At 40.3% G+C, this 22,800-nt stretch overlaps 3 protein-coding genes across 3 annotated transcripts; 2 read left to right on the top strand and 1 right to left on the bottom strand.

Moving 5' to 3' along the window:
* The first annotated feature begins 754 nt into the window (after positions 1 to 754).
* On the top strand, positions 755 to 5,468 carry LOC135119239 (uncharacterized). Its single transcript, XM_064043446.1, has 4 exons — positions 755 to 1,399; positions 3,828 to 4,034; positions 4,273 to 4,389; positions 5,038 to 5,468. The coding sequence occupies exons 1-4, from the start codon at positions 1,360 to 1,362 to the stop codon at positions 5,160 to 5,162; spliced, it is 489 nt and encodes a 162-aa protein (XP_063899516.1). The 5' UTR covers positions 755 to 1,359; the 3' UTR covers positions 5,163 to 5,468.
* Positions 5,469 to 9,213: 3,745 nt separating this feature from the next.
* On the bottom strand, positions 9,214 to 13,589 carry LOC110380629 (integrator complex subunit 9). The gene is given in 8 exon segments (XM_049836391.2): positions 9,214 to 10,132; positions 10,134 to 10,191; positions 10,194 to 10,442; positions 10,607 to 10,709; positions 10,930 to 11,400; positions 11,529 to 12,023; positions 13,040 to 13,231; positions 13,319 to 13,589. Coding segments are annotated over 8 exon segments (1,911 nt in total). The 5' UTR covers positions 13,328 to 13,589; the 3' UTR covers positions 9,214 to 9,798.
* A 3,224-nt stretch (positions 13,590 to 16,813) lies between these two features.
* Positions 16,814 to 17,720, top strand: LOC110380637 (cytochrome b5). Its single transcript, XM_021340676.3, is given in 2 exon segments — positions 16,814 to 17,121; positions 17,123 to 17,720. Coding segments are annotated over 2 exon segments (375 nt in total). The 5' UTR covers positions 16,814 to 16,981; the 3' UTR covers positions 17,358 to 17,720.
* The last annotated feature ends 5,080 nt before the right edge of the window (positions 17,721 to 22,800 follow it).

Below are 22,800 nucleotides of genomic sequence, written 5' to 3'. Positions count from 1 at the left end.
TGCATCTCTTTTGTTCACTTGGAAAGTATATCTATTGTACGTTTCTTGAGCGAGGAAATAGCCGATAGTTAGTCGTTTTCTCGTCGTTGGTGGGACAACTGCCTTAGTCTCCCCGCGTCTCGCTAACTCGTTTCTAGTTCTAGCTCTACTCGTTACTCGTTAATCGTTGCCGGTGAGACAAGTGCCTAGCTCAGCTTTCAGCCAAGTAGGTATCCGCTATTAAAGAAAGTTAATATTTTTTGTCCTTGATTTAAAGAACAAAATTAAATTTTTGTTTTACCTAATTATAATTACCTACATTTAATTTTATACCGTACTTAAGCTCACGTCAGTACCATTACTATTTATTTCTCTTCGAGTCGGGATGTGGTTTAATTATAGATACCGACTATATCGGTAAGGACCAAAGAGTAAAGTAATATATAGGGAAAAGAGAGCCCTCTTGCGTGATAATCATGCAAACCTATTTGTCAATGCGCCATCTCTCTCTAAATTGGCCCCGAACTACCTACATAGCTATAGCTATAAAAATATATATGCATCATATTCATAACATTTTCTATTAGGGTAAATAGCACCATGTAACTATAACATTGGTTATCGTTATAGTTACATTATGCTACTTACCCTAATAGAAAATGTCATCGTTAATATAGTAAAAGGTCGAAGGAAAACAAATAAATATTATGTATTATTACTTTTTATACGCGTGTACGCAGAATGCAAAAACCGCCATATTGATATTTTCAGGGGCTGGTCACTGCCGTACTTGACTAGATTTCGGTAAAAAATTTAGAAAAGCGCCATCTGCAATCCTCTTCCTAAAGTATTTAATATCTTCAAGTGATAATAGATGGCTCTTTAATCAAAAATTAACTTCCATAAAATATCACTAAAATTATTGAAATCTAAAAATTATTTTATATATTAGTATTACGTAGGAAATCTATCAATTATTTTTATTAAATCTGTACACTATTTTATATACATAAATTATTTTTCTATAATTATTTTTTTGGTTGGCAATAAACCGTGCCAACTGCCAATGCTGAAGTTAGAATTTGAATTTTAATGGCGAGTACAGTACATACAATTTGTGTGTTAAGTTTTCGTCCATTTAAGTGTTTTCTGCTGTTGACTTGCGTTGATTTGAGTTTTACTCATCCGCTGTGTTTTCGGTGAATTAGTGAGTGAGTTGAGCTGTGCTCCTCTGTTTCATTGTTTCACATAACTTGCGAAAAGACGCCATTAGTGTTTAGTATTATTTGCGATAAAGACGCCTTTTTTGTGATATTTGTGAAATAGACACTGTTATTGTGTTATTAGCGATTAGAGACGCTTGTTTGAGTGCATATAATCATGCCGAGGCGGTGCGAATTGGGATGTTCACACAACCCGGGTAAGTGCTTTCTTTATCAAGTTCATAGTACCTAGGGCCCGATTCTGTTAATAGTATCATTAAGTTATTAATATCAAAATTGAATAGAAATTAAATCGCAATATCAGTTTTAACCATTTCGGGCATTCTGCTACTAATATTTATAAGACCAATCGTATTCCAACGACATTCGATTGGTTGCTATTGGTCTGCCGTTTTGGTTTATAGGTACATATTACCATATTATTCTTAGTCTATATTGCCATATTGCCTCAAAGTCGTGGTGGCCTAGTGGGTAAAGAGCCAACCTCACAAGTATGAGGGCGTGGGTTCGATTCCAGGTCAGGCAAGTACCCATGCAACTTTTCTAAGTTTGTATGTACTTTCTAAGTATATCTTAGAAACCAATGACTGTGTTTCGGATGGCACGTTAAACTGTAGGTCCCGGCTATCATTTAACATCCTTGGCAGTCGTTACGGGTAGTCAGAAGCCAGTAAGTCTGACACCAGTCTAACCAAGGGGTATCGGGTTGCCGGTAGCTGGGTTGAGGAGGTCAGATAGGCAGTCGCTCCTTGTACAGCACTGGTACTCAGCTGAATCCGAATTAATAGTTCAGCCCTCCTGGTGACAGCTTGTCTTCCAGTTATCACGGGGTGACAATTTGTGCCGACTTTTGAGAACAAATGGGAGTCTATTTCTCAGTTGTCACGGGTGACATTTTGTTCCTTCTTCCTTCCTAAGAAAAAATGTAATTACCATAGATTTCAGGTTTTATTTATTATGTTACATAGAATCACATAAAAAATATATATATTATTATTTTAACTAACACAATGTCAACAGGCTTACAAAAATCGATTTTTTTATAGTAGTTAATACTACTATAAAAAACAAAAACAACATTATGTTTCCTATAATAGGCACAATCACAGATAACTTTAATTAATACTAATCACAGATAATCACTAATGGTTAAGTTAAAAGTGCTTATTAGTCGCATGCTTATTTGTAACACAGTTTGTAATCTTGTTAAATTAAATAAAATTAAGAAAACGATTGGTGTTAATAGAAATTAATAATATGTGATGTACCTATTAAAGGAAACACAATGTTGTTTGTTATAAGAAATAAAAACCTGAAATCTATGATAATTACATTTTTTTTTCTTTGGAAGATTCTATGTAGCATAATAAATAAAAAACCTGAAATCTATGGTAATTACATTTTTTTTTCTTTGGAAGGAAGAAGGAACCGTAGCAAATGTCACCCCCCCGGTGACAACTGAGAAATAGACTTCCCATTTGTCCCCTCTAGTCAGTTTTCAAAGGGAACAGTCGGCACAAATTGTCACCCCGGTGATAACTGGGAAGACAATTCCCGGCTATCACCCCGGAGGACAGCGCTAGAGGGGACTATTACTACATAGTATAAAACAAAGTCGCTTTTTCTGTCATGTGTCATGTTGTATGTCCCTATGAACGCTCAAATCTTTAAAACTACGCAACGGATTTTGATGCGGTTTTTTTTAATAGATAGAGTAACTCATGAGAAGGTTTTTATGTATAATAACATCTATTAAATAATGGAGAAATACTGTTACCCGTGCGAAGCCGGGGCGGGTCGCTAGTTGGGAATAATTCGAACGGTTAGACTGGAAGCCGACCCCAACATAGTTGGGAAAAGGCTCGGAGGATGATGATATTGCCATATTGCAATCGTAAATCGTTTGCAGACAATATGATTCATTATTGAATCACAGAAAAGGATAAACACGTTTATTTAAAAGAAAAAATAGTGGAATGCCACATACGCTTCAATCGTAATTGAGTCGTGATTGGATCTCAGTCGGATGTGAATCGCATGTCGCTAAAGTAAAATTAGCAGGGGCAGGATTCTGCGCAATTTTTCTTTGAAATAAACGTTTTATCCTTTTCTGTCATTCAATAATGAATCATTTTGTCTGCAAATGATTTACGATTGCAATATGGCAATATAGACTAAGAATATTATGGTAATATAGACCAAAATGGCAGACCAATCGCAAACCAATCGAATGTCGTTGGAATACGATTGGTCTTATATTAGTAACAGAATGCCCGATATGGTTAAAAAAGCTGTTGCGATGCAATTTCTATTCAATTTTGACATTATTAACTTAACAGAATCGGGCCCCAGAATCGTGCTCCTGAAAGCTCCTAGTCATCCGGATAAACTTGTCATCACGGGAGATACCAACTCAGTCAATTATAAGGTTGGGCGTTTAGAGAAACACAGTTCCTTACGAGTAACCATTTATTACTGAATCCCATATGAAATGATACATGATTTAATAAGATAGACATACATAGATAGACACGCGCACACATACATAGGTAATAGGTATTCATTCATACATACACTATACAATATCAGCATACAAACTTCATATTTTTGTAATTTATTTTTCAGGTGTGACACAACATCAATTTCCACACCCAGAAAAGAATCCTGAGTTATTCAAAGCCTGGGTTAATATAGTTGGTGGAAAACTGGAGACTGCAGATGATATCAAATTTTACAGAAAGCGAGTCATCTGTGACATACATTTTGCAGACAAGTTTAAGAATCGCAACAACCGTTTAAATAACATAGCTGTTCCTACTCTCCATCTTCAGGGTAAGATTTAGATCTTTATTCTTGAACTAGATCGCAATGCCACCTACTGAGTTAAAATTGCCATTAAGAAAACAAAATTCTTAATTATTCACAATTAAACTGAACTGAAATCTTTTAGGCCACCTGTTTGCAGTATATTAATATTTAATTGGATATAAAATGCAGTTCATTCACCCCTTAACCAACTCGGTGAAGGTTGTTGTTTAGTGGGATCTTAGACTTGTTTTACTATTTCCAGGTGCTCCATCACAAGATGCTCATATGCCTCCTGCAACTCCACATATACCAACTGAACTTCCTATGCCTGAACATAATATATGGAATCTGCCTTCTACATCAAAGCAAATAGTCACTGGTACGTAAATGCTTGGCTACCTACATTCTCAAATTATGTTTAACTAGCTGCCATAATTAAATACTGCATTTTTTTATAATAATCCCCCATGGGGCCACCTTGACGTGATGGGGGAAGGCATGAACGCTTAAAGAAGTCAGTAAGAACTAGACGACCCTGTGCCAATTGGTAAACATGAGGTACCATCAGAAAATATAGTCATAACACCTCGGCTAACCCTTTCCAACTAACGGTCCCAACTTCCCAACTAACCTTCCCTTTCCCTTTACCTTCTCTTCAGTGTCTGATAAAATATATATCTTATTACTTTAAAATATGTACTCTGCAGTCACCTTCTCTCTTTCACCTCTTAACTTTTCTTTTCTTAAGTTTTAAAACATTGCTCCTAATATAATTTAATGCGACTACGAAATAGAGTAATAATACCCAGGCGGGTACCGGAGCTAATCGCGATGGAGAATCCCGCCCCTTTGTATTCTGGGTGGGGGCGACGCTTTTAAATTTCATTTTTTCATAGATACCTTTAAGGCCACCTGTTTGCAGTATAGTAATATTTAATTGGATATAAAATACTGTTCATTCACCCCTTAACCAACTCGGTGAAGGTTGTTGTTTAGTGGGATCTTAGACTTGTTTTACTATTTCCAGGTGCTCCATCACAAGATGCTCATATGCCTCCTGCAACTCCACATATACCAACTGAACTTCCTATGCCTGAACATAATATATGGGATCTGCCTTCTACATCAAAGCAAATAATCACTGGTATGTAAACGCTTGGCTACCTACATTCTCAAATTATGTTTAACTAGCTACCATAATTAATTACTGCATTAAGTAATATGTAACTGTTGTGTAGTCATTACAAACACACTTCAACTTGATTTATTGTAATGACAATTTAGGTTAATAATCCTCATGTAACTCACACTAGTAATTTTGATGTTTACAATGACAATGGTGAATTATTATTATTTTATTTTCAGCTGCACCTCCCAATGCGTGTGTTATAGCAGCAGAACATAATTATTGCAGTAAACATGGTATACAACAAAGACGGAAACTTAAAGGAGACAAAAGTAAGTGCCAATGTAGTTTATACCATAAGATATCAAAAAATGTTTATACATAGGCTACTTTTTATCTGGGTGTGGTAAAGTAAAAGTTTTTTTTGCAGAAAACTGAAATCAACTTCATCGCTGGAGAATGAATTAAAGATTTCAAGATTCCAAATGAAGAATTTAAAAACCGAAATTATTCGGTTACGTAAACGGAGTAGTAGTTTGAAAGAAAGATTAGCCAGCGTTGATAAAATTAGCAATACAAATTGTTTAAAAAATAACGAGAAATATGACAACTGCAGCAAAATATTCACAAACATGCAGTACACCCAAACTCACAAGAGAGCTCGTGGGCGGAGGTTTACTTTAAAGGAAAAAGTTTTCTCTCTCCATGTACAAAAGAGTCCCAAGAGTTATACTCTTTTATATAAATACTTTACATTGCCCTCTATAAAATCATTAAAAAGGCTTCTTGCGAAAATTGAAATAGAGTCGGGCTAAATAAGTTTTATTCATAAAATGAGAAAGACTGTGAAGGAATTAAGTCCAGAAGATCGCCTCTGCTGTCTTATTTTGACGAGATGTCAATATCGCCGCAGATCCATTACGACGGATCTAAGGATAAATTAAAGGGATTCGCTTGGCGTAGTAAAAAAATTGCTGACCATGTTTTAGTTTACATGGTCAAAGGATTAAAGAAAAAATTTAAACAGCCTGTTGCATACTTTTTTACAAATTCTGTTAACAAAGCAGAATTAAAAGCCTTGACTATAAAAGTCATTAAATATGTTCAGGGTACAGGGCTTAATATTTTGTGCACAGTGTGCGACCAAAGCACAGTAAATGTCAGTGTAGTGAATGAAATTATTGAAGATAGTAGAATAAAATTCATAAAAGAAAATAAGGAATGGAGACATGATGTAATGGAAGTAGGGAAATCTAAAATTATCCCATTATTTGATGTCCCTCATTTATTGAAAGGGTAAGAAACAATTTACTTACGAAGGACTTAAAATATTTCGACTTCGAAGAAAAGGTTGAAAAGACGATAAAATGGGAATATTACCAGAAAATTTATGAAGCGGACAAATTACATGGTGAATTAAAATATGTCAGAAACTAACTGATGAACATATTTATGTGGAGAAAATAAAAAATGAAGGTCAAACACGCAACCCAAATTTTTAGCCGCAGTGTTGCTACAGCTGCAGAACATTTATCTGCTAGGGCGATTTATCTAATGAGTGCCGCCAAGTAATTACATTTACCAAAATGATGGACAATTTATTTGATTCCTTAAATTCAAGCTCATTTAATATGATACATGGAAAAATGTATAAATGTGGTGTTAGAAACAATTCTCCTCATCATGAATTATGGGAAAATGCCAAAAAGGTATTAAAATCAATAAAATTTATTAAAGTTAAAAAAGAAAAGGAAAATAAAATAAGATTAATTGAAACGAGTTCGGTACCTTCAATAAAAATTTTATACGTACTATTGAGGGCATGCAACAGTTGTGGAAAATATTATCCCAAAAATATTTATTTGATACAATGATGACCAGAAACTTTAACCAGGACCCACTGGAAAATTTTTTTGGGAACATTAGAAGTTTTGGGGTGAGGAATACGGCACCCAACACAATTAGCTTTGAAGGTGCCTATAAATCACTTCTTTTAAATAATTATAACTCACCCCATTCACTTAACGCTAACTGTGAAAATGATGACAATGATTGTCTTCAGACATTGAGTTTCTTTTTGGAAGACAAACTTTTAGAAAACACTTCTAATGTTCCCAGTAATGAGGTTCTACCATTTCAGCAAGAAGAAAATGACGAAATTGAGGTGCCTTTTATAAATTTAAATTCTGAGCCTGCTGATGCTGGTCAGGCCAATTATGTATGTGGGTGGGTGCTGGCTAAATGTTTTAAAAAAGTTGCTAAATCATGCAGGCACTGCAAAACTGAACTAACTGGCGACAGTCAATTAAAATCAAATAGTTATATAAGGGCAAAAGAATATACAAAAGGAAAACATTGTCTGTTGTATCCCAATATAGTGGCGGAAAAAGTTTTTAAAGACATACAAAATATTGTAGTAGAAATTTTGAAAAAGAATGTGCCAAAAACTAAATTAAAAGAAAAGATAAAAATGTTTTTAGACATATTTGTGGATTATCCTTTCACCTGCGATATCCACAAGATAGAATTAAGAAATGTTTTTGAAAACATTACAATAAATATTTTGGTATATAGTTGGTGCCGCTCAATTAATCGAATTTTATCAGGTAAAATCCAATATCGTGATGAGGATGATGAAACTAAACTTTCAGCACAAATTTATTACAATAAACATAAACATAAGTAAATATGATTTTTATTTAATTCCAGGTCGCCTACTAAGTACTTTCTAAATGTTCCTACATAACGTTGTTCTGTTGAGTTGTAGTAATCTGTGTTGTATTTCCATATTTCAATAAATAACTATTTTCTACATTCTGTGGCTATATTTTGTAAGTACGTACGTATGAACAAATTCCCCTAGAATATCTATAGACGGTTATTCGTCATCTCGACACACTAAACTCACCACGAATGTGTCGAGTTGGTGAAACTCAAAATTTGTACATTTATCATGTCGTCAACTCGCCACGTCAAGATTTTAATTCGTGTCCAGTTAGTGAAACTTAGATTTTATCACTTTTATGTTTTCGCCAAGTTTGGGAATCAACTTTTCGCGTTTCAAACGTTTGCAAAATGGACGTTCAGTGGCCGATGATGTTTGTGACACAATGTATCCAGTTGGCGAAAACATAAAAGTGATAAAATCTAAGTTTCACTAACTGGACACGAATGAAAATCTTGAGTGGCGAGTTGACGACATGATAAATGTACAAATTTCGAGTTTCACCAACTCGACACTTTAATGGTGAGTTTAGTCTGTCGAGATGACGAATAACCTGTAGACAATACTGATGTATACATGTGTGTGAAATGGGATGTACGCACACATAAACAATTTGTTTCGGCAGACGATACCAGATGGCGCTTCAAAAATCGTTTGAAGGTTGCAGAAAAAAATCGAAGTGGGTTCTCTATTCCCAATCTATTTACTATACTCTATGGATATTTTGTTATGATCGATGATCGGTTTTGTTAAGTTACTTGGAATACTGACACCAGGTCTTTTTAGATTAAAATTGATATTTGTGCTTTTTCAAACCGTATTTAATGTATTCGCCTATTTTATCTTTTTTTTAAGTGTCTAATATTTTCCTCATACTTTTCTCTATTTAAAATTGCATAAATAATTTTATATTGACAAACAAAAACGATTATAGTGTAGTGCCATCTGTTGGTAATTTAAAGTATCTTTTAGATAGTAAATAGTTTCCGGGCCAAATAAAAGGTGGCGACTCTTCATTCACTTAGCTGTCAAAATGTACGGAGTGTCTCCCCCCTGGTAAGGACTTTCCACAATAACGGGTTATGACTGTGTGCCACGGCATTATTCACGGCACCCAGTCATAAGAGGTTAAAAAATAATGATTCTAATTAGTCCGCATTTTAGACTTCCTAAAAATATATAACACTTGTTTTAACAAAAAAATAAATATAATGCAACAAAGTGAGATGCGAGTGTGGCGCTCGTTTCGTCGCGTCGTCTGTTTGAAAGTACTCAGACGTGCCGTAAGAAAAAAAATCTCGTGTTATATCTTCGTCGTTTTTTGTTACTGAGAGAAAATAAAAAAATACGGGTTCATTATTTTAGTCATCATGTCTATTATAATATTTTAGTTTCGGCCCCAAAAACGGGCTCGATTATGCTAATTTAATTATGTGTCAATTGGATATCAACTGCTACTGGGCATTAATGAGGAGGGATGATACGCATGCAACAAAGTGAGTGCTAAGTATGAATGTAGATGGATGGAGAGGAAGTGGAAGACCTAGGAAAAGATGGATGGATTGCCTGAAAGATGACATGAATAGGAAGGGAGTGAGTGTCAGTATGACGAGTGACAGGGGAAAATGGAAGAGAATGACATATTGCGCCGACCCCAAGTAAAATTGGGAACAGGGCAGGAGGAAGAAAAAGGATATCAACTGCTACTTAAATAAGACCAATCATGTTCCAATGACATTCATATTGTCTGTCTATCCTTGGTGACACGTACACTAAACAGTCGGCAGAACAAAATAAAGTACAAGATATATTATGTCAATATATATTAGAAAAGTAAGTAAGTGCACGGCGGCGGCTCGACAGCGGCACTAGACGTGCGGCAGCACTAGACGTGCTGCAGGCAGGCGGCGCGGCTACACGTGCGGCAGGCGGCGGCACTACACGTGCGGCAGGCAGGCGGCGAGCGCGCGGCGCAGCGCGTGTCGCACGGCGGCGTCGGCCTCGCAGAACACGTGCGTGGCGTGGCGCTCCACGTGCACCAGCGTGTCGTGGCGCGGCAGGTGCACGATGCAGCCGTCCGCCGTGCGCTCCACGCGCGCCTCCGCCACGCCCTCCCGCGCCAGCGCCCGCACCAGCGCCTCCACGTCCGGCGCCGCCCAGTCCAGCCGCGGCGCCTCGCGCGCGGCGCCCGGGCCCGGCGGCGGCACGTCCAGCGACACGCGCCGGTCCCGCACCCGCAGCGCGGCACACAGCGGCGCCGCCCGCAGCCCCGCGCACGTCCCGCGGCGCCAGGCGCGCCGCCAGCGCCGCCGACAGCGAGGCCCGCGCCCGCGCCGCGGGCCCGCAGCGCGCGGCCCCCGCCGCAGCAGCACGGTGGGCACGTCGGCCGCGATGTGCGGGCGGGCGGCGCCGCCGGCCGCCGCCGCGTACTGCTCGGGCAGCGCCAGCTCGCGCGGCCGCAGCTCGCGCACCAGCTTGTTGGCCTGCGAGTAGTTGAGCGACGTGTCGATGGGGCAGTGGAACGCCTTCATGGCGAGCGGCTGGAACGGCGCCAGCGCGTCCAGGTACGGGAAGTCGGGCTCTGCGAACGAACCGATCCCGTCAGTGAATATCGTTGACGCTTTGATCACAATAATAAGTACTCGAATGAAACTAAGGAAATTAACCTCATTTCTTCTGATATAAACTTAGTTCTTATTTGACTGTTAAGTTCCTAAATAAAATCGTCATTAGATGACATCTGACCCGTGAATATGATGGCGTGAGCAGGGTTAGACGCCCACAGCTCGACGAGATGCACGGCGGCTCCGAAACGAAGACTCGGGTGTCCACAGAAGACGACGCAAGGCTGCACACACAATACTTATTAGTTCGCATATATGGACACTTTAGCTGATCCAAACTCTACTCGGCGAGGATAAAACCCATTGCAAAGAGAAGAACATACGACAAAAATAAAAGAAAAATTATTTAAGAATGGTAAGAGGTCAGGAAGCGAGGAAGGTTAAAAAAGGTTTAAAGTCTAACTCGTAGATAATAAAATGTTTCAAATGTAAGCAGTAGGAGACCTGTCGGAAGTCAGCACTGAAGGCGTCGTCGTGCAGATGCTTCGCGTGCTTGAGGCGGCCGCCGCGAGCCAGCGCCGCGTGCGGGAACGGCTCCTCCGGCAGGTACACCCGCGCCTGCTTGCCCACCGACACCCACTCCGCCAGGATGTTGCTGTAGGCCAGCGAGGAGTCGGCCACGGGCGACAGCACGTAGAGCGGCACGGCCGCCAGCCCCGCCTGGTCCAGGTGCGCCGACAGGCACTCCAGCAGGTCGTACAGCACGCCCGACGGGTACACGGGCAGCAGCACCGAGCCGCCCGCCCGCAGCGTCACGGCCGCGTGCACGCACAGGTCGCCCAGCATGTGGTCGGGGTTGTGCGCCGGCGTCTGCGTCAGCGCCGCCAGCACCAGCACGTCCGCGCCGCGCAGCGCCGCCTGGTTGATGGGCCGCGGGTGCGTCGTCAGCGTCGACGACCCGCTCACGTACGCCACCTGTCTCCGCAACCGGTACTGTGACCACTGTCTCTTGCGCCCGATGGGTGCTCGGCTCGACTAATCATTTATTTACTTCATCTCGTGCACACGTCGGTGTGAAAATAAAAATCAAGAGAAGAGGTCACCTTCTCGTGTGCGGAGCGCAGCACCCAGTTGGCGGAGCCGAGACAGAAGCCGGAGCTGACGGCCGTGGCGTCCAGCGCGCCGTACACGTCCACGCGCTCGTCGTAGCCCACCACGCGCACCCGCGCCAGCGCCCGCGCGATGTGCTCGCGCGCGAACAGGCGGCGCCAGGCGCGAGGCCGGGCCGCCAGCGCCAGCGGCGCGGGCAGCACGTGCAGCAGCTCCTTCCAGCGCCGCGCCGCGCCCGCGCCGCCCGCGCCCGCCAGCCACGAGCCCAGCTCTTCCAGGTAGAAGCGCCCGATCTGCAACGTGGGCTCCGTCGCGTACACCTGGCCTTTGAAGCCCGTGTCTTCCGTGATGAACGGCAGTGCCAGCATGCACGTGTAGTTGGAGATCAGAATCACGTCCAGTTGGGAGAAGTCCACCACTTTGTCTAGCGGCGGACAGAACTCTGGAATACTGTCTACGAAAACACGTCCGCAGCAATCTTTTAATTCCTGTAACAAATAATAAGAAACAAATCTGAATGAATTACTGTTACTGTTACAGTCTTTTTATCGTCCCACTGCTGGGCACAGGCCTCCTCTCACATGGAGAAGGAATTAGCATTAATCACCACGCTTGCTCAATGCAGGATTGATGATTTCAGACTATATAGTCCAAGTTTCCTCAAGATGTTTTCCTTCACCTTTTTACCAACCATTGGTGTCCAAGATATACTTGACTTAGAAAGTACACACAAACGTTAGACAAGTTGCATTGGTACTTGCCTGACCTGGAATCAAACGCACACCGACATACTCGAGAGGTTGGTTCTTTAACCATTAGGCCACCACAACTTCCACAAGGAATGAATGAATTACACAAAGAACTAAATAAGCTATCATCTGTAACTGCCGAAAACATGTGCCATGGCTACTCAGTTAATAGTTTCAAAGGTACTTTTGTTTATTCATCATGGCATACCTAATCGTCTCTTTAGGCTTTCAGTAAATTTTGCCATAATCGCCCATTACAATTTACAATAATTATATTTAGGGTTATTTCAGTTTTCTTAAAAAATTGTGATGGCCTAGTGGATAAAGAACCAACCACTCAAGTACAAGTGATTTCTTTATAATAGTTTCTGTTATATTGATATGATAGCCCGAAACACAGGTTAAAATAATCCTAGTTCGGGTGGTCCCTATGTTTAGAATTAGAACTGTTTTTATTTTATTATTGCCTGTATGTAGATATTAGCCTAGATTAACATAGTTTATCCGATTGTTATTATTAAGACAATTTGTTTTACCTCAACATCTGAGACATTTTAATTACTAATTCATGTGATCTATGTTTTTTCAAATAAATATTTATTTATTTTATATTTTACTTTTACATTAATGTCTCTATAAGCTGCTATAAGCGACAGGTCTTACAAGGTACAAAACCCCAAAAAGAACTTTCAAGATGGATGGATAAAACAGAATGTTTGTGTTGTGTAAACAAAAAGTAATGTTGAATAACAAACCCCCTCAAGCAGCGGATCGTTGAGGTGCGGCGGCGTGTAGTTGGGCAGCGAGGCGAGCCGCGTGCTGGGCACGGGCGGCAGCGGCAGGAAGTTGAGCACCGAGTGCGCCGACAGCCCGCAGTCCAGCATGATGAGCAGCTCCTTGAACGACAGCACGAAGCACGGCTTGGCCGCATCGCTGCTGAGGCAGTACTGCCGGCGTGCCGGTCGACAATCGCATTAGTGCACCAAGCCACTACATTTTACATTTAATCGATTCTACAAGTTATGAATACTTACAAGTTTCATATTTTCCTAAGAAGTCTAACCTAAAACTAATGTTTTCCTAACTTTACAATTACTTAATTTAAACTGAGGGTGTTAATACCACATTGTAATAGTATTTTTTGGAAAACACATTTTCATCCGCGTTGTATAACAACAAACCAGATATTGTCGTATCAATTAAAGAAACAAAATAAGTCAGTTAGGTATAACAAATACAGGTTTTATCATTTCATAAATAATGTTAAGTGTCATTTGTCATTTTTGTCAACCATATGTCAACTAGTGTTATATCAACAAAAAAGACTGCGTTCCGTTCCGCTTGCTATAAAGCGCATAGGGTGTCCATAGTTGGCCTTTTATTTGGTTTTATGCAAAAAAATAAAAACAAATGAATTCTTTGGGAACGAGGGATTTTCTTTTTATTAAAAAAATATTTTTCTAACTGATGACTACATGGCGCTTACCTAAGTACCTGAATGCAAGGAACGGAACGTCATATCTTATCAAGGTCGTTTATCGAAACCAATCGAAACGTTTGTCGAAACGAAAAGTCATGGTGGCCTAGCTAGTGGGTAAAGAACCATCTTTTCAAGTATGAGGGCACAGGTTCGATTCCAAGTCAGGCAAGTATCAATGCAACTTTTCTAAGTTTGTATGTACTTTCTAAGTATATCTTTGACACGAATTACTGTGTTTCGGATGGCAAGTTAAACTGTAGGTCCCGGCTGTTATTAAACATCCTTGACAGTCGTTACGGGTAGTCAGAAGCCAATAAGTTGCAACACCAGTCTAACCAAGGGGTATTGGGTTGCCCGGGTAACTGGGTTGAGGAGCTCAGATAGGCAGTCGCTCCTTGTAAAGCACCTCAGCTGAATCCGGTTAGACTGGAAGCCGACCTCAACATAGTTGGGAAAAGGTTCTCAGGATGATGATGATGAAAACGAAACGTTTTGTTATCAACAATTAAAAAAATAGAAAATAGTAAATAAAAGAAGTCAGCAGTCAGATTTTATTCAAATGTCCAGATAGATTTTTTCTAGGTCAAATACGTACAGAGGGCATGACCAAAACGATCAGGGCCCCGATTCTCCTAAGTTAATAATGTCAAAATCGAGTAGAAATCGAATCGCAATATGATCGTAATAGCAGTTTTAACCATATCGGGCATTCAGGGGCCCGATTCTCCTAATTTTACTTAAGCGACCTTCGATTGACGTTCGACTCGATTCGACTGAGATCCAATCCCGACTCGATTACGATTGAAGCGTATGTGGCATTCCGCTATTTTTTCTTTGAAATAAACGTTTTTATATTTTTCTGTCATTCAATAATGAATCATTTTGTCTGCAAATGATTTACGATGGCAAAATGATTGTACAGCAAACTACCGTATAGACCAAAATCATCAAAATAGCAGACCAATCGCACACCAATCAAATGTCAATCGAATACGATTGGTCTTTTATTAGTAGCAGAATGTCCGATATGGTTAAAACTGCTATTACAATCATATTGCGATTCGATTTCTATTCGATTTTGACATTATTAACTTAGGAGAATCGGGGCCCTGCTACTAATAAAAGACCAATCGAATTCGATTGACATTTGATTGGTGTGCGATTGGTCTGCTATTTTGATGATTTTGGTCTATACGGTAGTTTGCTGTACAATCATTTTGCAATCGTTCATTATTGAATGACTAAAAAAATAGCGGAATGCCACATACGCTTCAATCGTAATCGAGTCGGGATTGGATCTCAGTTGAATCGAGTCGAACGTCAATCGAATGGCGCTTAAGTAAAATTAGGAGAATCGGGCCCCAGTCATGCATGACTAATGTAATAATGAGGTGTTCGGGTTCTTTAAGACATCTGACAACGATTTTTGGTATTACAAAAACATGTCGGGCACAAAATACATAGGTACAGAAGTCAATCTACATACAAAGCGCGTTCGAGTCACGCAGACAAAGGTGTCTATGTGTGCGTGTTCACAGACGCGCTGTCTCAAAACAACTCAAAACAGTGCGAACGCGGCTGCCGCTTTCTTGAGATAAGCGCGTCACACAAAGGTAGATAAATGTGCACGCGTTGTGATACCTACCTAACTGTAATTTGACTGTAATATTTTTAATTTTAATAACAAAAGAAAAAGTAATAATGGAGCAACAAAATTCGTATTATAATTGAACAAGTTGACGGTTGTTTTATACAACAATAAACAGTGAATTGTCGTTTTTTTAGCCTGCCGTATTACCTATAGTATGTACATACTTATTTTCTCATATTTCGATGGTTCGTTTAATAAACGCAGTAGGTAGGTACAGTTAGGTGGGTAGGTAAGCGCCCCGGCGGCGGCCTCTGGCCCAATGCCGTAATAAGTTTTGCTAGTGTCGACCCAGGCGAACCTGCCTACCTACCCTCAAAGATTATTGCTAGTAGGAGTTGATAATTTTTGTGATCATGGCGAGACTATGTTGTAAGGTAGACGAAATAAAACTCGCACATCAAGTTTTCTGTAGGTAGAAGCAAGCTTAGATCAGGGACTGTACCAACCCATTACATACAAAAATATTTTTTTCACAAGTAAAGAGTAGGGTAAGTATATATGTATGAATAACAAAATTATAAATTGCGGTTTCTGAAAAACGGTATCTCGTTCAAACGAATTTCCGTTGAAAGTGTTTATTAACCTGTTGTATGCCACATTAAATATTTTATTATTATTGGTTTATATTTCATTTTTCCTGTTTTATTCTCAACAATACATCAAATAATTAGATACGAGTACCACTACCACGTTAGTTTTATGCGCATAAAACAGTTGACAACCCTAGCGCGACCGCCGAGTTTAGGCATGAAAAGTGAAGTACATACATGAGATTGACTTCTGTACCTATGTATTTTGTGTGTCGGGTCCAAAGGCGCATAAGGGCGAAATCAAACGGTATCTAACGTTCCTCGTCCACCGCTCATTCCGTTATGGCACCTCTGTCTAACAAAACACATAGAATAGATACTACAGTACAGGAAAAGCCCAAATAGAAAATTTTGTAAACTGAAATAAGCCGGTTGTGGAGTTCTGTAATAATAGTAATAGGCGTAACTGGATCGATCGTTGCGAAGAGCATTGCCAGTATTGCCACTCATATCATTGGTTCTTTACCCACAAGGCCACTTTTGTTCAGGTTATTACGAATATCTGAAAAAAAAAAAAATGTCCCTTTCCATGCTGATTTTAAGAAATGTTCTGATAAGGACAACAAATGTTCCGGTTTTTAATGTTCTGTTGTGTTAATCTGACGCACTGATTGATCGATCTTCAGAATAGCAAGTAGGTAAGTTTAATGCAACTTACCTACAGTTATTACGATGTACCTATATTTTTGCATACCCACAAGTTTTCTGTATATTTTAATCGTAATTTACATCGATCGGTGATTTCCTATGTGCGTCGTACGTAATGTATACAATTTGCATATGGAAGGTAGGTAGTGTCATCGAGCACGACAGGTGGTGCGGATTCGGGCGGTCAGTCGACCACCGGCGCTTCTTAGCGAGAGTCTCCCGTGACACCCGAGCGATCCCGCGCCTCGAGCACCCGTGACCCCACACAGGCCAGTAGCGCAGTCACACAGTCTCCAGCCAGCCGCCGAGTGAGGTGCCCGCGCGCAACATGGCCGCTCAGTTCACGCGCAAGGAGGTCGAGGCGCGCAACCAGCGCGACAACGCCGCCATCATCATCGACAACGTGGTGTACGACGTAACGCCGTTCTTCGACGACCACCCGGCGGAGGTGCTGCTGGACAACGCGGGACAACGCCTCGCAGTGCTTCCACGACGTGGGCCACAGCGAGATCGCGCTCGAGTGGCGCCAGCAGTTCGTGGCGGGCGAGGTGGTGCCGGAGGAGCACTGGCCGGTGCGCTCGCGCGACCAGCAGGCGCAGCAGGCGGCCGAGCCGCTCACGCTGGCCACGCTGATCAGCGTGTGGGGGCCGCCGCTCGTGCTGGCCGCGCTCGCCGCGCTCTTCTACATGTACCTGTTCCCGTAGCCCGCGCTTATCACATTGCGCTGCAGTGCTTTACCACTCCATTTAACGGAACGAATGTGCAATTCTGGGAGAGTGGCAGTGGAAATAAGGGTTAAAGGTGGGGTTTTGTGGTATATTCGGGGCCAGGAAAGTGTATTTAGCAGCAGTACCTAAGTATAGAAACACATGAAACTGGTTTACCGAATGTCATGTAGGCATCGACTGCAGCTGTGGCGGCTCTCGGCGCTCGTCATGCGGACGGAGCGCGGTGTAGTATACTTTGTGCATAGTTTAATAAATATAAATGTTAGCGAAATGTTGTAAGTACTTGCATAAAATTGTGATTTGTGTTGGTATTTTTTTTTAATTACGTAATTGAATGAATTTTTTTAAGGGTTTTATTTCAAAAAGGTGAGATTTAGATTATACATATTGATAAATCGATACAAAGGTAGTCTTGATATCCTTGAAGGAGCCTTGAAGTATATAATTATTTTAACGAAATTTGCGAACAGACGGTCATTACGAGACGACTAATTTAGGTTATAACTATCTACCTTCTTGAATTATTTTATTTATCATGATTGGTATGATATTTGACCACAAACGGTCCATTGTAAAGCTAAGTGATTTAGTTTGCGTGTGTGCGTGAGTGTGTTAGGTGCACGTGTCTGTGTGGGGTGCTCGCTTTGCTCAAGGTGAGCCGCTCCGCTCACCACGTGCCGCGGCACATACCTACTACTACCTGCCGCATATAAAAACATGCGTGCTCACCAACTAATCGTATGCAAATGTATGTAAACGACGATTTATGATAAAATAATCTATTGTTTGTCGTCCAAAATAATGATGACAAGCGTATTTTTGAAGTAGGTCAAAAGTTCTTACGCAAAGAAAGTAAAGCGGAGTTGTCCCTCCGGCCAGATCGACAATTGACTAACCCTTGCTGGAGATGGGCAGGCAGCAGGTGAGGCTATACGAAGTGTCCGCGCTTGCGAGCTGTGGCGTCGCCGCGTCCAGTGGCTGCTACCGAGCGTTCTTTTCTTTTAACAATCCGTTGCCAAATGGTAGGTTATCATTAACTAACTTGTGTTATGGGTGCTAACACAACGGATAAACTACATACATACGTATTATAACACCTAGACTACATGACTGAACCGGGAATCGAACCAGGGACCTCGGGAGCACGATTCTGCAAATTTTACGTAAGCGACATACGATTCACATCCGATTGAGTGAGATCCAATCACGTCTCAATTACGATTAAAGCGTTTGTGACATTCCGCTATTTTTTCGTTTAAATAAACGCTTTTATCCGTTTCTTTGATTCAACAAATGAATCATACTTTTTTTTTAACAAATAAAAAAATAAAAAATGAATAAATACTGCAAATTATTTACGATTGTACCTAATGTAGAGCAAACTACCGTACCTATAGACCAAATGGCGGACCAATCGCAAACCAATCGAATGTCATTGGAATACGATTGGTCTTTTATTAGTAGCAGAATGACCGATATGGTTAAAACTGCTATTGAGATTTAATTTCTATTCAATTTTGATATTATTAACTAAGGAGAATCGGGCCCCTGGCCGTCTGGCAGATTTAACTTTGATTTGAAACCTTTAAGGAGTTTTCTATAATGTGCATGGTTGGTACGAATAAATACACATAAATACGTCAACATGTATTAAATAAAGCCCTAAATTGGTAATAGTACCGATGAGAAGTTCCCTCATTTCTCTGTCATCTTCATTATCAGGTCATAAAAGTACACCTAAAATAATCCTCATCCTCTTGTATGTATGGGGTCGGCTTTCAATCTAACCGGATGTAGCCGAGTACCAGTGCTTTACAAGGAGCGACAGCCCTATCTGACCCCCCTCAACCCAGTTACCCGGGCAACCCAATACCCCTTGGTTAGACTGGTGTCAGACTTACTGGCTTCTGACTACCCGTAACGACTGCCAAGGATGTTCAATGGCAGCCGGGACCTACAGTTTAACGTGCCATCCGAAACACAGTCAACAAACAATTAGTGTCTAAGATATACTTAGAAAGTACATACAAACTTAGAAAAGTTGCATTGGTACTTGCCTGACCTGGAATCGAACCCGCGCCCTCATACTCGAGAGGTTGGTTCTTTGCCCACTAGGCCACCACGACTACGCCTAATAATTAGGTGGAAAATATACAATGATTGTCACAGCAAGATAGTTAGTACAGACTGAGGTGTTTTATGTAAGATATATTAGATTTATACAATGACAATCATCTTTGTTAGGTGTTGACGACTTTGATATGTATGGTATGTCCGCTGGTTGTCGTGCGGTGTATGTACAACGCTGCGTCACGCCTCAGTCGGCCGCCGCGACGCGACCGGTGCCGCGCGTTCACTTTCATTCACTTTCTCTGCGCGCGCAGTTTCGCCACTGATGCATGTGCGACTTAATAATAAGAAGTATCGTATGAAGCATTAGCTAGAATTTTCTTTTTAAGGATAGGTTATTTTATTTTATTTTATTTTATAGGCTCACCAACAACTGTTAACACTATAATTTACAAGTTTAAGACTTATGAGATACTTAATCTAGTGTCACAATTACTTATAGGTAAGCACCACATGAGCTGATTTATTGTGCGATAACATAATTTTATGCGATGCAAGTTAGTGTTTTACGTTCAAATAAGAGGAAATTGGAAATGCCATCGCTTAGGCTAACATTTTACTCGCCTTATGACTTTTAGCCACCATTTTTGATGTTTCTCATCTAAAGGAAACTCAATTTTCTTTATGATTTTGGTACACAAGGTCTCGGCAAATTCTTAGTAACTGTCTCTAGTTACGAATTCACTACCTACTATTTCCGTATAAAAATAAAAACTGCTTTCTTATTGGTCACGACTGCAATTCATTTTTCATTCGTTCACCAAAAAAAAACCCAGTACATATGTATTGTAAAAGCTCGAACTATAGTCAATCCTAAGATTTGCCGACATCAGTTGGTAAATATAAGTATTTTCTATTAATGTACGGTATACAGGGTTACTCGTAAGTAGGGCGCATCCTTTCATGAGGTGATAGTAGGTATAGGTTAATACGGACAAATTTGACCATGGGATACACTGGGCAAAAGTTAACCCGTTTCAAGATAATCGAATTAGGTACAAGATCTTTTCTTAACAAGTCGTCTAGGTACACGTATAAATTTTTATTATTAGTTAAAAGTCTCGTTTTTGCGGATTTTTGTGTGTTTGTGCCTTTTTAGATAGCTAGATAAACACACAGTCCATATGAATAGGACTGTGTGTATTAAATTCAATAAAAAATGCTTCGTGAAATTATAAGTGCTGAGTGCTGTAATCCGCGAGCTTATTTGACAGACAGAGAAAATTAATAAAAAAAAACTAAACACTGACATAAGAAGGTTCCCACTTAATAGGTTTAAATCTTTGTGCCGGAAAAAAGGTTTGATGTTCTGTGTATCGCGAACACCATATTTTGCTGATTTTAGGGCGAATAAAAATATGACAAATTATTTTACTGATGATGCAGATATGTTTATTTATTTATTTAAACATTATGCAACAAAACATTAAATATGTTCTAAACCACCAGCTTTTTGACGCACTGCTTAAAATTCAATCCTGTATCACACAAAAAAATCTATTTTACTGCCTTTAGTTTTGTGATGCCATATTTAGTCTGACTCTCTGCGCACCACCTTGTTGTTTAAATAAAACTACTTTTACGGATTTTATCGCGGTTATATTAATATCTATTATTTAATCCCGATGTTTCGGATACTTTACAGCATCCATGGTCACGGGTAGACTGGTCACTGACGATCCGAAACGTCGGGATTAAGTAATATTAGAACGTCGGTATGAATAGTAACCGCGATAACATCCGTAAAAGTAGTTTTCTAATAATTCGCGTAAGTGTCAGAAAACACCTTTTTGTATGTTTAGGACTTTAGGTAAATAATACCTACGCTCCATGTCGACTGCAGCATGACTATAGCTAAAACTTTAATCGGATAAAGAGATGTTATTTTTTGCATGACATTTTAAATTGAAGTGTACTTAATAATATATAATTCATTTATTTTTATTTATGGATTATTAGTTAGTAATGGTATATTTGAAGTCATTTTGCTTATTAAAATAAGCAAAAAATCTTTCTTCACGCCTAAACTACTGAACTGATTTGGGTGAAATTTGGTACAGACATATGTAGTTTGGAACTTGAGAAAGGACATCTGGATAGTTTTTATTATAAAATTTATTCCGGACTCTATTGGTGAAACCAAAAATCTGCTGGAAGTCACTACTACGAACGAAGGCGCGAGCAAAAGCTAGTAGGCTAAAGTAGGCTATATTTTATCCAGTTACTGGCAGAAGTTCCCATGGGGCACGGTTGAAACCGCGGGAAAACGGCTAGTGTTCAATATGTTTTGGCATTACCTCCCGCATAAACAGAAGTTTGTCTTTAGTTAGTCAAATGCAATATAGTGTTGTAAAGTTTGAAAAAATCTTTTTTATCAGCCTAATTTTCAGTGTCGCTCTCTTCCTATATGTAGAATAAATATACATATTGGCCACCTGACAGTTACCAACATGGCAGCGGTTCTGAGATTTCTTGTTGATATGTATGTGGTTACTGCTGAAAAATTCGAGTAGGTAAATAATGATGCCTATTTGAAGCGTATTTTTCATAAAAGCGACGAATGAAAGACAATTGCATGTGGCAGAGATGAGTCATGGTATGGGCATGTGATGCGGAGGATTGAGAGTCATGTTGTGAGGAAGGTGATGAGTATGAACGTGGACGCATATAGTGGAAGAGGAAGACCAAAGAAACGATGGATGGATAGTGTGAAAGTAGATATGGTAAGAAAGGGTGTTAAGTACTTGTGAGATGACGGCAGATAGAAGAGTATGGAAGAAGAAAACATGCCGACCCCAAATAAATTGGGATAAGGGCAGGAGGATGATGATTTGAAGCGTATTTTTGACTAGCGACCCGCACCGGTTTCGCCAGTGATAACAGTACTTCCCTACTATTTAATGAATGTTATTATACATAGATATAATCCTTCCTCTTCAATCACTCTATCAATTAAAAAAAAAACCGCATGAAAACCGGTTGCGTAGTTTTGAAGATTTAAGCGTAGGTACCAAGGGTCATAGGGACCGAAAAAGCGACTTTGTTTTATACTATGTAGTGAAGTGGCAATCTGTTAATTGTTTTGGCAAAAACATTGCAAGGAGTAGAACATCTGAGGCCTTCAATGAATGAAGTATACGTGGGACAGTATCGTTCTGCTCGGCAAGAACTAATGCATGTCGGAGGATGATTCATATTAATATGATAAGCGTTTTTATCTCGGCAGCGTCGAGGTGCGGGGCGCGGGCGGCGGGGGAGGCGCGCGGTGTCGCCGGCGCAGCGCCGCGCG

The sequence above is a fragment of the Helicoverpa armigera genome, chromosome 3 (genome assembly GCF_030705265.1).
Source record: "Helicoverpa armigera isolate CAAS_96S chromosome 3, ASM3070526v1, whole genome shotgun sequence".
In the NCBI taxonomy this organism is placed as follows: domain Eukaryota; kingdom Metazoa; phylum Arthropoda; class Insecta; order Lepidoptera; family Noctuidae; genus Helicoverpa; species Helicoverpa armigera.
The sequence above is the reverse complement of the archived record's forward strand: the minus strand, read 5'-3'. Positions and strand labels throughout refer to the sequence as shown.

Bases quoted from the DNA above. Each gene is read 5' to 3' on its own strand.
- LOC135119239 (XM_064043446.1), top strand. From the start codon at position 1,360: ATGCCGAGGCGGTGCGAATTGGGATGTTCACACAACCCGG. The intron at 1,400-3,827 runs GTAAGTGCTTTC...TTTATTTTTCAG, and splicing joins GGGATGTTCACACAACCCGG to GTGTGACACAACATCAATTT. The intron at 4,390-5,037 runs GTACGTAAATGC...TACTATTTCCAG, and splicing joins ATCAAAGCAAATAGTCACTG to GTGCTCCATCACAAGATGCT.